Source organism: Oncorhynchus mykiss, chromosome 3 (genome assembly GCF_013265735.2).
Source record: "Oncorhynchus mykiss isolate Arlee chromosome 3, USDA_OmykA_1.1, whole genome shotgun sequence".
NCBI classification, from domain to species: Eukaryota; Metazoa; Chordata; class Actinopteri; order Salmoniformes; family Salmonidae; genus Oncorhynchus; species Oncorhynchus mykiss.
The window spans coordinates 12,897,619-12,914,056 of NC_048567.1; the positions used below are offsets into that span (position 1 = coordinate 12,897,619).

A 16,438-nucleotide genomic window follows, 5' to 3' on the forward strand; every position below is an offset into this window, starting at 1 on the left:
ACTGCAACAGTCCAACTTCACATTCAGAGAGCAGCACCCATGGGTTCTGCCCAATAAGTCCAGATACTCAGAAATGCTGATACAGTACCAACATGAGAAGGTGATGCATTCTGGAGCAAGAGACACTCTAGTACAAATCAGAGAGCGATACTGGATCTTGAGTGCTAGGCAGCTAGTCAAGAGCACAGTGGCAAGATGTATAGTGTGCAAGAGATTCAAGGCAAGGGCCGGACAGCAGGTCACTGCGCCTTTACCAAAAGACAGAATAACTGAATCCCCACCATTCGAAGTCACAGGTGTGGATTTTGCAGGACCGCTCTATGTGAAAGAAAATGGTTCTGTGAAGAAGTCATACATTGCACTGTTCACTTGTGCTGTAACCAGAGCAGTGCATTTGGAACTGGTCTCAGATCAGTCAACAGAGACATTCTTGTTAGCTCTAAAAAGATTAATCTCAAGGAGAGGATTATGCAAGGTAATCTACTCAGACAATGCAAAAACGTTCAAGAGAGCTGATCAGGACTTGAAAGAGCTGTGGAAGGCAATCGAAGAGCCCCAACTCTTGGCGTTCTTCTCAGAAAGGGGCATCACCTGGAGGTTCATCGCAGAGCGAGCAGCCTGGTGGGGCGGATTCTGGGAAAGACTCGTCAGGTCAGTAAAAACATGCCTGTGAAAGGTTCTTGGGAGAGCTTCACTTAATTTTGAAGAGATATGCACAGTCCTGACAGAGGTTGAAGCTATCCTAAATTCTAGGCCTCTGACCTCCGTGCACAATGAGGTGGATGAACCACAACCCCTGACCCCAGCACAATTCCTGGTGGGTAAAAGACTAACCTCTTTGCCTCCAAAGCCATTTCCAGCTGACACTCAGCACCCAACGTTAAACAAGGGGGAAATGACACGCAGATGGAAGTACAGGCAGAGACTTGTGACCAGTTTCTGAAACAGTTGGCGAAGGGACTACTTGCTGGATCTAAAGTCAGCACACCGCTGTGACACACCACAGCCCACCCCACTGAAAGCGGGTGACGTTGTACTCATTGGAGAAGATAACCTACCCAGACAAACCTGGAAACTAGGAAAGATTGAGGAACTGTTTCCAGGCCGAGATGGCTTAGTTAGATCATGTTCAGTTCGTACTGCTTCAGGGACTTTGTTGAGGAGACCTATACAGTTGATATACTGCCTAGAGATCTAGATGAACACAATTGTTCATCGGGCGGGGAGGATGTTGTAACTTTAATGTGTTACAGAGTTAATGTTTAAGTTTATTCTTTGAACTGTATCTAAAGATATTTCTTTAGATTTATTTGCATATGTAATTGTATTGGGTTGTGTTGAATTACGCTTTTTGACTGCAAGTCCCAGAATGCCTTGCGAGAGGAATGAGTGATAACGCGGCAATTATGTGCAGGTGCGGATGATTGTGGCTGACTTTCCAACAGCATCTTACCTGCATTGCTCTGTACCAAAACAATTGTTGTTAAATGTAACGTAAACAAGTATTCTTACTAAAATAAGCTTTCGTATCAAACCCGACGTCCCGAGTCATTACTAAGAAGTTAGTTAATCTAAAACTACTGGGATAGTGTATATTAAACTACACTGCATTACACATTGCAATGGATAGGCGTTCCCAATCATGAGCCCCGGCCTGCCAAGCTCTTGTTGATGCAAACCCTTGTGTGCTGCCTAACCAACGACTGTGCTGTGTACTGTGACACTTCAGGAGGTGAGTCAAAGGCTTCTTCTGAAAATAATTTTGTATTTGTCCAAAACATTCTGTATCTGTGTGTGGATTAGGCCTACTGAGAGAGAGAGTGTGAAAATGAGGAGGACCAGCGGTGAGCTTGCTACTGCTATAATTGATTTGAATAAAAGCATTGCCCATAATTGACATTTTTATCAGAGATATTCAGTGGTGTAAAGTACTCAAGTAAAAATACTTTAAAGTACTGCTTAAGTAGTTTTTTGGTTATCTGTACTTCATTATTTATATTTTGGACAACTTTTATTTTTACTTCACTACATTCCTAAAGAAAATATTGTACTTTTTACTCCATACATTTTCCATGACAACCAAAAGTAGTCGTTACATTTGAATGCTTAGCAGGACAGGAAAATTGTCAGATTCATGCACTTATCAAGAGACCATGTGGTCATCCGGGGCGGCAGGGTAGCCTAGTGGTTAGAGCGTTGGACTAGTAACCAAAAGGTTGCAAGTTCAAATTCCTGAGCTGACAAGGTACAAATCTGTCATTCTGCCCCTGAACAGGCAGTTAACCCACTGTTCCTAGGCCATCATTAAAAATAAGAATTTGTTCTTAACTGACTTGCCTAGTTAAATAAAGGTTAAAAAAAAATCCCTACTTCCTCTGGCGGACTCACTAAACACAAATGCATCTTTTGTAAATACTGTTGGAGTGTGCCCCTAGCTATCCATACATTTTAAAAACAAGAAAATGGTGCCGTCTGCTTTGCCCCTTTACCCCTTCCTACATGTACATATTACCTCAATTACCTCGACGAACCTGTTCCCCAACACATTGACTCTGTACCTGTGCCCCCTGTATATACTGTAGCCTCGTTATTGTTGTTTTATTGTGTTTATTTAGTAAATATTATCTTAACTCAATTTTTCTTAAAACTGCATTGTTGATTAAGGGTTTGTAAGCATTTCACGATAAGGTCTGCACCTGTTTTAGTCAGTGCATGTGACAAATACATTTTGATTTGATTTGATTACTATGCCGATTTTTAAAGGATTTATACTCTTACTTTTGATACTTAAGTATATTTAAAACCAAATACTTTTCAACTTTTACTCAAGTAGTATTTACTGGCTGACTTTTACTTGAGTAACTTTCTATTAAGGAATCTATACTTTTACTCAAGTATGACAATTGGTTACTTTTTCCACCACTGGATTATTGACCCCACAATAAGCCATATTTGAGTAATTTACATAATTTACATTACTAAGAATTGGCAGCTGCAGATATGGACAGTGCATGGGTGTTGAAAGTAGACAAATTCGAGAAGGTCTAATTCATTTGAACATTCTTAATTTGAATTTGACTTTAACTACTTAACTACTATTTCTTGTTTTGTGTTAGAGCCTAAATAAGAGGCAGGCCTACCTGTTAGACAAACACAATTCTAGTCTACTATTCATAGATTTTGTGTTAGAGCCTAAATAAGAGGTAGGCCTACCTGTTAGACAAACACAATTCTAGTCTACTATTCATAGATTTTGTGTTAGAGCCTAAATAAGAGGTAGGCCTACCTGTTAGACAAACACAATTCTAGTCTACTATTCATAGATTTTGTGTTAGAGCCTAAATAAGAGGCAGGCCTACCTGTTAGACAAACACAATTCTAGTCTACTATTCATAGATTTTGTGTTAGAGCCTAAATAAGAGGTAGGCCTACCTGTTAGACAAACACAATTCTAGTCTACTATTCGTAGATTTTGTCAGCTAATTCCTTCAATCAACATGCCCTCACTCCTTAAATATCTTGGTGTCAGTGAAGAGCTTGTTGTGTTAAATTAAAAATCAATGCTGGAATTGAGGGAGTATGTGAGGGTATTATGGCTTTTGTTGAAGAAAATGGCTAAAAGCATAGACCTACCCCTTGTTAGCTTAAGTTTTGAATATAATTAAATGGACCTGATTATATTACAACATTTTATAATGAAACTTTAGTCTGCAATGAGTTATGCTAGAAACAAGCTGTAAAACGCTGGGGAAAGACGTGACTGTAGGATATCTTTAGGATATCTTTGGTTTGTCTCTATGACATTCAGAGGCTGCTCTATAGCCTATAGCCGAGGAGAGAACCAATTTACTTTGGTTGGGAAGTAGTGTGATTCTGTCACTTTCAATTGACATTCAACATTTCAACAGAATATTAAACAACATACTAACTCTAAATCAGTCAGGAGCAAGCCAGGTAGTCTAAGAAGGAACAAAAATGAATTATTTAGGCGATGTTACTATTATTTTAAGGCTATAGCTGCCCTTTAAGAAATCAATTGAGAATAATTTGTGACATGCTAGAGGCTGGCAGGAGCGCTCAACATTTCAACAACACACCAACAACATGCTTATAAATGTTGTATTTAGGCTGAACAAATTAAATAAATTAAAGTATTGCTTAGAGTTAATAATAAAGAAATCATCCCCGCATGATGCATTTAGCATCATCTGATGCTGCGTTTTGAGTCATATGATGCTGCGTTTTGAGTCATATGATGCTGCGTTTTGTGTCAAAAGATGCTGCGTTTAGCGCCATCTGATGCTGCGTTTTGCGTCATATGATGCTGCGTTTTGCGCCATCTGATGCTGCGGTTTGCGTCACATGATGCTGCGTTTTGAGTCATATGATGCTGTGTTTTGCATCATATGATGCTGCGTTTTGAGTCATATGATGCTGTGTTTTGCATCATATGATGCTGTGTTTTGCATCATATGATGCTGTGTTTTGCGTCATATGATGCTGCGTTTTGCATCATATGATGCTGCGTTTTGAGTCATATAATGCTGTGTTTTGCATCATATGATGCTGTGTTTTGCATCATATGATGCTGCGTTTTGAGTCATATGATGCTGTGTTTTGCATCATATGATGCTGTGTTTTGCATCATATGATGCTGCGTTTTGAGTCATATGATGCTGTATGATGCTAACCACCATTTACTAAAATATCCACACAAGCCACTAGCCAGCCAGCCATATACCATGAGTTAGAAGATTATGAGTATTAGGCTATAGTATGACTTTAGTGAGCATTGAAGATAAATCACAATCAGTAAAAAAATATTGAGCTAGCTAATTAGCAGATTCAAATCAATCATTAACATCAATGACCAGCTTATAGCCTACCCTCTTTTCCTGATGTCAATTGTGTCTTTGAGAGGCACTGTAACCATAGCAGCTGGAAGTAGAGGCTACAGCACCCCTTGATTAATCAGAATAATATATATCATTTTTTTAATCGCACCAAATTAGTACACTGGGCCTTTATTACTCCTATATGAGCAGACAAAAATAGTCGTCAGCAGTGTGGGGAGAAAAGATTCTACACCCCCACCCGAAATATCTTCCCTCTGCCATAACTGTAACTAGCTTGCTTACGATTAGTGATTGTAAGTGAGGGTGTTGTTGCAGAAATAAACAGTTCTATTCTAAAAATACAAATTTAAGTAGATTTTCTTTGAAATAAGGGGGGAGTGCCCTTTTTTTCATTTTGAGCACTTTCCCCCTGAAAGGTCTGTGCATAGCTCTGTGCACAGCTCATAGTACTACTGTTAGTGTTTAAATACTGGAGAGTTGAGACCCAATCACGGACGCTGGACAGAGTGGATTTCAGTTGTAACAAAAGACAGTTTTAATGAGTCAAAGATATCTTGTCCCGCAGTTTTACGTGCACGGACCTAGTTCACATAACTCGGCAAGGAGTCAGGTGAAAAAGAGGCCTTATACAACGGTTACATTCATTTTTATACATAGAATAAAGTAGGTGGAGTCTTGTCGTTTCGGTCTTCTTGACTGGTCGGAGGGTTGGAGGCGGGCCTTGCTCTAGCCAGAGCAGAAGCCCCATCGGTGCACAGCAGAGCCTTATCCTGAGCATCCGACCAATAGAGGGGGTCAGTCTTGTGGCTGGGTGTATGTGTTCTTGTGACGGAATGTCTTTGTTTATATGAGCTATGTGTATGAATATTTGTATAACACTACCCTTTCAATAGGATGATCCTTGAGAACTCAGCTGTGCAACGTCTGTGAGGGCTTTTCTGAGGTGAGTTTTTGTCGCTCGTCACTGAAACCAATTAGAGCAGGAGCATGCGGTGGCCTCTTTCATACTCCCTCTGACTCATTCTAAATATATTTTCGCTAAAAGGCTCTCTGTGTGGCCTTATCTGTCTCACTACTGTTTGTGGAGTTATGCTCTGATAAAGGTCAACTGACTGGAATTGACTGGAATTGTGCATTTGACTGGAAGTTTGCAGTGACTTTTTCGTCTTTCTCCATGAAATTGTGAAATCTTAGTCGTGTGTGTGCAATGTAGTTGCTTTCTGGTTGGTTTCCTTAAACAAATAGTAGTATATGTTGATACACTATAAGATCAAGTGAAAAGGTTTCCCTCAATTGGATAGAAAAGAAACGCCCAGTCTGAGAGCTTTAAAGATTTTCAAACAAGATTTGCATAATCCCCTTTAAAAACTTTACTTATGACTAATAACACCAACGAATTACCCATTAATATAATAAGAAAGTTATTTCCCCATATACCTTGAATAGTTTACCAAAACATACTTTGTACATGATCTTACTCTCAATGCCCAACAATCTGTTGCTTTTTTCCATTGACTAACATCACACCTCTCATACAGCCCTGTGAGTCAGAGTGTAGAGGAAGGAAACAGCAGCTACGAAGTTGCACAATAATAGCCACCACTCCAAACAGTAACAACCTAAACATGCTGTAATGTCCCTCAAATTCAGCTGTGTCTCTGCACAAATTCAGCCTTGTCTCTGCACAAATTCAGCCTTGTCTCTGCACAAATACAGCCTTGTCTCTGCACAAATTCAGCCTCGTCTTTGAACAAGTTCTAATGTTGTGTATGCTATGTAATGAGTTTTATTAAGATTAAGAGCAAAGGTATTGCAGGTATTTTCAGACTTTTGCTTCTTCCATTTGTGCTCCTGTTTAGTGCCTCTACATACCTTTGTAATATTGACCTCACAACCCAGAGTAAAAACCTTGTAGCGTCTTTATTCTTTAGGCAAGTGAATAAAGAAGACCTGACAGCTCCACCACCTAACGTCATTTACTTGAACACCCATGACATCCATCCACATCTGAATAAACTGAATTGCACAAGAAGTATCTATGTGGATTGAGATCGTTACCCTTAGTTAGAGGTTGTTGTTACACATGGTGACATGCTATTTTGATACCCCAGCAGTGGTAAAATAAATCAATAAATAAAGTGTGGAAAATACTTATTTTCCACCATAATTTGCAAATAAATTCATAAAAAATCCTACAATGTATTTTTCTGGATATTTTTTTCTCATTTTGTCTGTCATAGTTGAAGTGTACCTATGATGAAAATTACAGGCCTCATCTTTTTAAGTGGGAGAACTTGCACAATTGGTGGCTGACTAAATACTTTTTTGCCCCACTGTGTGTGTATGTGTGTGTATATATATATATATATATATATATACATATACATATACATATATATATATATATATATATATATATATATATATATATATATATATATATATATATATATATATATATATATATATATATATATACATATATATATATACATACATACATACATATATACAGTGCCTTGCGAAAGTATTCGGCCCCCTTGAACTTTGCGACCTTTTGCCACATTTCAGGCTTCAAACATAAAGATATAAAACTGTATTTTTTGGTGAAGAATCAACAAGTGGGACACAATCATGAAGTGGAACGACATTTATTGGATATTTCAAACTTTTTTAACAAATCAAAAACTGAAAAATTGGGCGTGCAAAATGATTCAGCCCCCTTAAGTTAATACTTTGTAGCGCCACCTTTTGCTGCGATTACAGCTGTAAGTCGCTTGGGGTATGTCTCTATCAGTTTTGCACATCAAGAGACTGACATTTTTTCCCATTCCTCCTTGCAAAACAGCTCGAGCTCAGTGAGGTTGGATGGAGAGCATTTGTGAACAGCAGTTTTCAGTTCTTTCCACAGATTCTCGATTGGATTCAGGTCTGGACTTTGACTTGGCCATTCTAACACCTGGATATGTTTATTTTTGAACCATTCCATTGTAGATTTTGCTTTATGTTTTGGATCATTGTCTTGTTGGAAGACAAATCTCCGTCCCAGTCTCAGGTCTTTTGCAGACTCCATCAGGTTTTCTTCCAGAATGGTCCTGTATTTGGCTCCATCCATCTTCCCATCTTCCCTGTCCCTGCTGAAGACAAGCAGGCCCAAACCATGATGCTGCCACCACCATGTTTGACAGTGGGGATGGTGTGTTCAGCTGTGTTGCTTTTACGCCAAACATAACGTTTTGCATTGTTGCCAAAAAGTTCAATTTTGGTTTCATCTGACCAGAGCACCTTCTTCCACATGTTTGGTGTGTCTCCCAGGTGGCTTGTGGCAAACTTTAAACGACACTTTTTATGGATATCTTTAAGAAATGGCTTTCTTCTTGCCACTCTTCCATAAAGGCCAGATTTGTGCATTATACGACTGATTGTTGTCCTATGGACAGAGTCTCCCACCTCAGCTGTAGATCTCTGCAGTTCATCCAGAGTGATCATGGGCCTCTTGGCTGCATCTCTGATCAGTCTTCTCCTTGTATGAGCTGAATGTTTAGAGGGACGGCCAGGTCTTGGTAGATTTGCAGTGGTCTGATACTCCTTCCATTTCAATATTATCGCTTGCACAGTGCTCCTTGGGATGTTTAAAGCTTGGGAAATCTTTTTGTATCCAAATCCGGCTTTAAACTTCTTCACAACAGTATCTCGGACCTGCGTGGTATGTTCCTTGTTCTTCATGATGCTCTCTGCGCTTTTAACGGACCTCTGAGACTATCACAGTGCAGGTGCATTTATACGGAGACTTGATTACACACAGGTGGATTGTATTTATCATCATTAGTCATTTAGGTCAACATTGGATCATTCAGAGATCCTCACTGAACTTCTGGAGAGAGTTTGCTGCACTGAAAGTAAAGGGGCTGAATAATTTTGCACGCCCAATTTTTCAGTTTTTGATTTGTTAAAAAAGTTTGAAATATCCAATAAATGTCGTTCCACTTCATGATTGTGTCCCACTTGTTGTTGATTCTTCACCAAAAAATACAGTTTTATATCTTTATGTTTGAAGCCTGAAATGTGGCAAAAGGTCGCAAAGTTCAAGGGGGCCGAATACTTTCGCAAGGCACTGTGTGTATATATATATATATATATCTCACCTTCACATAAGGATTCAGACCCTTTACTCAGTACTTTGTAGAAGCACCTTTGGCTGTGATTACAGCCTCTGTCAGGTTGGATAGGGAGCGTCGCTGCACAACTATTTTCAGGTCTCTCCAGAGATGTTCGATCGGGTTTAAGTCTGGGCTCTGGCTGGGGCACTCAAGGAAATTCAGAGTCTTGTCCTAAAGCCACTCCTGCATTGTCTTGGCTATTTGCTTAGGGTCATTGTCCTGTTGGAAGGTGAACCTTCGCCCCAGTCTGTGGTCCTGAGAGCGCTGGACCAGGTTTTCATCAAGGATCTCCTTGTACTTTACTTGATTCATCTTTCGCTCGATCCTGACTAGTCTCCCAGTTCATGCCGCTGAAAAATATCCCCACAGCATGAATCTGCCACCACCATGCTTTACCGTAGGGATGGTGACAGGTATCCTCCAGAACGTGACACATGGTATTCAGGCCAAAGAGTTCAATCTTGGTTTCATCAGACCAGATAATCTTCTTTCTCATGGTCTGATTCCTTTAGATGCCATTTGGCAAACTGCAAGCGGGCTGTCATGTACCTTTTACTTAAGAGTGGCTTCCGTCTGGCCACTACCATAAAGGCCTGATTGGTGGAGTGCTGCAGAGATGGTTGTCCTTCTGGAAGGTTCTCCCATCTCCATAGAGCAACTCTGGAGCTTTGTCAGAGTGACCTTCGGGTTCTTGGCCACCTCCCTGACCAAGGCCCTTCTCCCCCAATTTCTCAGTTTGGCCTGATCGGCCAGCTCTAGGAAGAGTCTAGGTGGAAGAAGTTTGGTGGAGGCCACTGTGTTCTTGGGGACCTTCAATGCTGCAGAAATGTTTTGGTACCCTTCCCCAGATCTGTGCCTCGATACGATCCTGTCTCCGAGCTCTAAGGACAATTCCTTCAACCTCATGGTTTGGTTTTTGTTCTGACATGCACTGTCAACTGTGGGACCTTATATAGATAGGTGTGTGCCATTCCAAATCATGTCCAATCAATTGAATTTACCACAGGTGGACTCCAATCAAGTTGTAGAAACATCTCAAGGATGATCTCATAGAAAAGGGTCTGAATACTTATGCAAATAAGGTATTTCTATTTGTTATTTTGGATACATTTGCAAACATTTCTAAAAACCTGTTTTGCTTTGTCATTATGGGTTGTTGTGTGTAGACTGCTTTAGAACAAGGCTGTAACTTAACAAAATGTTTAAAAAGTTACGGGGTCTGAATACTTTCCGTATGCACTGTATGTACTGTACATGTGCAATGTACTACATATTACTAATATAAGCCAGGAATAACAGCTAGAGATAGACAGAGAAATGTTTTTCTAGTTATGCACTGTCTCTTCGATATGTCACAATCCCCATTGGACACAGTCACCGGTTCCCAACAGCTGTCTTTGAATAGATGTGCTTGGGCTAAAATATGAGAGGATTCGGTTCCTGAATTGCTAACTTCTCCTTTTTAGTTGGTTCAGAGTGGCAAAAGAAGAGAGGAACGCGGGTGAGAATACGAGAAGAGTGTCCTGAGTCTGAAGGTGTTTCAGGTGTTCCGCTGTTTCGTTGGTAACAATGGATCACGTCAAGGCAACCACAAATTACTATGTGAGTAACGGTGTTGTTATGCAACATACTAATAAATGTAGTTCTTTATGACTTCAAGAGCAATAGATGGTGCAATAAATAATTGGAACTAGCAGACAAAAAAAAGTATAAGCCAAATAAGTCAAATAAGAAATTATATTTTACAACAACATGGTTAGTCAAGAAAATAACAGAATAAAAAAATATATGACAATGAATAACAATCTGTACATGAATATCATAGAAGCTACTAGTGTAGGACCTTAATTTGATCATGCTTTTGTTGCTAAGAATTTTCCTGCACCACAGGAAATGCAGATAAACTTTGGAATTGACATAAATTCACTGAAAACGTACAATAACTCACGGTTATATTAACATTACTTTTCATGTAGACTACTTTTGTCCAGCTAATAGCCTAACCACTGATCAAGCACCATTATGGACTAAATGCTCATATCAGGTCGCTTCAGGACTATTTAGCTGTGACTATATAGGTCAAATTAAGATCTGTAACAGGTACACACATCTGTATGAATTTAGCACTGCATCATCTTAAGTTTAGTCAGAGATACAAATGCATTCTGTCCTATGAGGAGAATCCAGGGCCTGTATCCATAAAGGGTCTCGGAGTAGCAGTGCTGATCTAGGATCAGTTTGACCTTTTAGATCATAATGAAAAATATTATATGGGCAGGGCGGAATGCTTTATGCATACGGACCCAGAACATTGTTGTAGTTAGCTAATTTTCCTTCCTCTCACTCTCTTTTCCCCTCCTATGTCTCCAGATTTATGATGACAACTACAGCTTTTCACCAGAAACAGGCAGTAGCCAATCCAGTGGCGTGCCCTGCAACCTGGATGGCATCATGGACTTCACCCGGAGCTACTCCCCTGTGGTCTACAGCCTGGTGTTTGTGCTGGCGCTGGTGGGTAACATCCTGGTGCTGTGTGTGCTGATGCGCTACCGCACCTCTCAGACAGGTGGGACCTGCTCCTTCTCCCTCACCGACACCTTCCTGCTCCACCTGGCCGTGTCCGACCTCCTGCTGGCCCTCACGTTGCCCCTGTTCGCCGTCCAGTGGGCCCACCAGTGGGTGTTCGGCATGGCCGCCTGCAAGATTTCCGGAGCCCTGTTCTCTCTGAACCGCTACAGCGGCATCTTGTTCCTGGCCTGCATCAGCTTCGACCGCTACCTGGCCATTGTCCACGCCATCAGCACCGGCTGGAAACGCAACACCTGCCATGCACAGATTGCCTGCACCCTGATCTGGACAGTGTGCTTGGGCCTGAGTGGGGTGGACATCACCTTTAGACAAGTGGTGAAGGTGGAAGTGGGGCGCTCGGGGGATCATCAGGGCCTGCTGGTGTGCCAGACGGTGTTCCCCCACAGCTCAGTGCAGTGGCAGGTGGGGATGCCACTAGTCAACTTGGTGCTGGGTTTTGGGCTGCCCCTGCTGGTCATGCTCTACTGCTACATCCGTATCTTCCGCTCCCTTTGCAACGCCTCGCGCCGCCAGAAGAGGAAGTCCCTTCACCTCATCGTCTCCCTGGTGTCCATGTTTGTGCTCTGCTGGGCACCCTACAACTCCTTCCAATTGGCCGAAAGCCTGAAGAAGCTGGGCGTGATTAGTGGAGGCTGCCAGTTTGGCCGCACGGTGGACATCGGGATCCTGGTGTCTGAGAGCATGGGCCTGTCACACTGTGCCCTGAACCCGCTGCTGTACTGCTTTGTGGGGGTGAAGTTTAGGAGGGAGCTGACCAGAATGTGTAAGGGGCTGCTGGGACAGAGGTTCTATCCAGGGATGAAGGAATGGGGAGGACAGAGGAAAACACGGAGGCCCACTAGGTCCTTCAGCTCAGCAGAGAGTGAGAACACCCACTCTATCATGGCGTGAGCCAGCCACGTGCACAGATAGGGGTCTACCTGTGCCCGAGCACCTTTTTGTTGTTGTTCTGAACCCACAAGTCATCGTAAAGTCGTCAAGTTCACCACCCCCAACCCCCCATCCCATTGGTCTGCCCTGTACAGAGCTTGCGTGTGCCTGGTATCCAAACATGCATGGCTTGAAATGCAGTCACCGGTCGAGTCTGTGTAGCAAGCTACCTAGTTTAAATATCAACAGTACTGCCACAGCAGCATAACATTTGATCTACATCATCATCAATATTTGGTTTGGCCTACATAGCCTTCGAGCAGCAGAGAGGCAGAAGACATAGAGAGGAGCAGCTGCATTCAGGCTCTACAACCCTCTGACCCATCTCAATCCCTTCATCAGTCAGGTGTTGCACATGTGTGTCAGGGCAGCAGCAACACAGGTAGTCTAGACTTTAGCTAACCACCATATACTAAAATATCCACACAAGCCACCAGCCAACCAACCATATACTTACTATAGCATGAGTTAGAAGAGTATGAATATTATAGTATATTATGAAGTTATGATTTAAGAGCATTGAAGAGAATCACAAAAAATGCTAGTTAACTATCAGATTTACATCAATCATCAACACAATGATCAGCTGATAGCCTATCCTCTTTACCCGATGTCAGTCATGTTTAGGAGGCACTTTAAATATATAGGTTTATGTTTTTGTTTTTTTAGGTAGTATGTTATACATTTAGAGATATCATTTTTTTAAAGGTGGTTGTCACTAGTTACCACAGGCACAAAGTCCAAATTGGCTATAATGTAAAAATTCATGAAAACAAATATTAGCTTTTTGGTCTTAATTTAAGGTTAGGGTTAGGCATAAGGTTAGCAGTGTGGTTAGGGGTAAGGTTAGGTTTAAAATCAGATTTGAAGAAGAGAAATTGTAGAAATAGGCAGGAGTCTAGCCATAATTATGACTTTGTGGCTCTGGTAACTAGTGAGGACCGTGAAAGGTCTGTGCATCCCGGCCCAGGTGAGAGCCTGGAGAGAGGGAGAAAGAGAGAGAGGGAGCGGGGGATGTGGAGACTGACAGAAAAAGAGAGAGGAAGAGAGAATACAAGTCAAAAGGGGGACAGGTAATATTGAACTGTTGCTGAAAAGAGGAAACACAAATTGTTTATTGTGAAAATGACAAAATGGGAAAGAAATACAGATGTGCACATTGTGTCAAAGTGAGGAAAAAATGTATGTTATTTTGTTGTGATTCGTTCCTCTGGTGCTTCCTGATAGTGGCCCTGCTCCTACTGTAATAGGTCAAAATTATGGTGCTTTTAAAGACAACACATTCTCAGGGAGGACATTTTTCATATAGTAGCCTATTTTCACTCTCTTCTTGTAATTTTGGTTAATGAAATTCTACTGTCCATCCAATCGTATAGCCTTCCAAGTTAAAACCCCATCTGCCTCTCGTGTGACCATGTTATCCCATCTGCCTCTAGTGGTGTGACCATGTTAACCCCATCTGCCTCTAGTGTGAGCAGCAAAGACTGCATAATATGAAGGTGAGCAGTGAACAATTTCTCAAGCTGTTTGGTTTCCTGATAAGTTGATGACTATAATTTCAAGGAACTGGATAATTTCTTGCAAAATATATATTTTTAAATGTATGAAACCTACTTCCTCAAAAGGGCCAAGTCATCACTATATGTGTTACTCATATGTTGCCTTGTGTTTTTGAAGGCAGCAAACACTGATACCTTTCAAATCCTGCAGCAATAGTTTTTTCTTTGTTTGATTGCTTCATTTTTTCACTTGTTTTAGAGGGGAAACAAAGGTGTTAAGTAAGTCATGACAGACATGCAGCTTTACTTATGGCAAATGTCCACGTGTCCTTTGGTACCAGACTGTTATTCAACATTTTCTAATTCACTTCTTTAGATGAGATTGTTATACATCAGTCAGCACAACACATATGTACATAGGATTGTATACATGTATTTCTGTGTTGTAGAAATCTTAGGAAGTAGAATAAAACATTGGGGGAAATGTACTTTTGATATATCAATAAATAAATGATATGCAAATATCTTGTTACGTCTCTAGATATTTTTGGCTATACAACATTTCAAGGTTAATTTATCTGCATTAATGTAGCCAGTATCAGGAAACATTCAATAAGCACTTACAAAAAAAGGCTAATCTCGCCATCTGGTGAACAATGTATAAAAAATGTATGATTTATTCCTTTCCTTATTCTCTTAATCTGTAGGATACTTTATCTCTACTTTGAAACAACCTGGCAGGTGAAAACAAATTCCCAGGCCATTCAACCTCGTCTCAGAGCATTTTGATTTATTCTGTATGTAAATCCGAGACACTCCATGTTATGTTTGGTATGGGTACCAGTGGAGGCTCCTCAGAGGAGAAAGGGGAGGACCATCCTCCTCAGGGAATTTCATACAAATAAAACTACAGATAAAACAGATAAATATATATATATAAATATATAAATATATATATATATATATATAAATATATATAAATATATTATACAGATAAAACTATACTAAATATATTCACGTCACCAAATAATTTATTAAAACAATGTTTTGCAATGAAGGTCTACAGTATCCTCAACACCACTCTGTAGGGTAGCACCATCGTGTAGCCAGAGGACAGCTAGCTTCTGTCTTCCATAGACTTACACAGTAATCATGACAACTAACAGAGGACGTCCTCCAACCTATCAGAGCTCTTGCTGCATGAATGAGAAGCCCCTGACTGCAGTTTGCAGTTCAGGGCCCGGCTCAATGTGGACGGAGTCAAACGCATTTAACCTGAAACCTTCCCCTCTCTGTCAAGGTCACCCAAGTTGAGGTAAACGTCGGTATCAACGTCAACGAAAGCGAATCTTAATCGAACCTAATCAACATGGATAAAATTATAAATCGTGGAAGTAAGTGAGATTGTAATTATGCATAATGTACTTAGTAATATTCTTGTATACCAGTGCAGTGGTATATTTTTAATATGGCCAACTACTACACTGATATTAGCATAGCGTTAATTAGCACCTTTTATTTTATTTACCTTTATTTAACTAGGCAAGTCAGTGAAGAACAAATTCTTATTTTCAATGACAGCCTAGGAACAGTGGTACAGTTGTACATTGTCAGCTCAGGGGTTTGAACTTGCAACACTCTAACCACTAGACTACTAGGCCCCCCCAAATTAATTAATAATTGCTCACAATGAGGGAATCTTATTTGGACAGATTTGCCTACATGAGCAGTAAGCCTAGGTTTACGAGTACGCCATCGTGCTCCATCGTGCATACATTTATTTTGTCCCCCCACCAAACGCGATCACGACACGCAGATTAAAATATCAAAACAAACTCTGAATCAGATACATTAATTTGGGGACAGGTCGAAAAGCATTAAACATTTATGGCAATTTAGCTAGCTAGCTTGCACTTGCTAGCTAATTTGTCCTATTTAGCTAGCGTGGTGTTGTTAACTAATTTGTCCTGGGATATAAACATTGAGTTGTTATTTTACCTGAAATGCACAAGGTCCTCTACTCCGACAATTAATCCACACATAAAACGGTCAACCGAATCGTTTCTAGTCATCTCTCCTCCTTCTAGGCTTTTTCTTCTCTTGACTTTATATTGAGATTGGCAACTTTCATAAATTAGGTGCATTACCGCCACTGACTACATTCGTATTTCAGTAGCATGTGGGTATAACCAATGAGGAGATGGGAGAGGCAGGACTTGCAGCGCAATCTGCTTCACAAATAGAACTTATCCCTTGGCAACGCAGATGCTCGTTGGCGCGCGCAAGAAGTGTGGGTGTAATAATGAAATAATATAGATATGTAAATGTGTTTTGCAACGCGAGCGTTGTAGTCAGCCTGTAAGTTACACATAGCGAGTCTACACAGCCTATATACAATAATGAA

The 16,438-nt window shown here is 40.7% G+C and overlaps 1 protein-coding gene across 3 annotated transcripts; it reads left to right on the top strand.

Annotated features, from left to right (window-relative positions):
- Positions 1–10,508: 10,508 nt before the first annotated feature.
- On the top strand, positions 10,509–14,560 carry cxcr3.2 (chemokine (C-X-C motif) receptor 3, tandem duplicate 2; the record flags this gene model as incomplete). Of its 3 annotated transcripts, NM_001171857.1 has the most annotated exon segments (6): positions 10,547–10,618; positions 11,387–12,007; positions 12,010–12,015; positions 12,878–12,888; positions 14,058–14,067; positions 14,436–14,552. In NM_001171857.1, coding segments are annotated over 5 exon segments (681 nt in total), but the record flags the coding sequence as incomplete, so codon positions are not given.
- Positions 14,561–16,438: the final 1,878 nt, after the last annotated feature.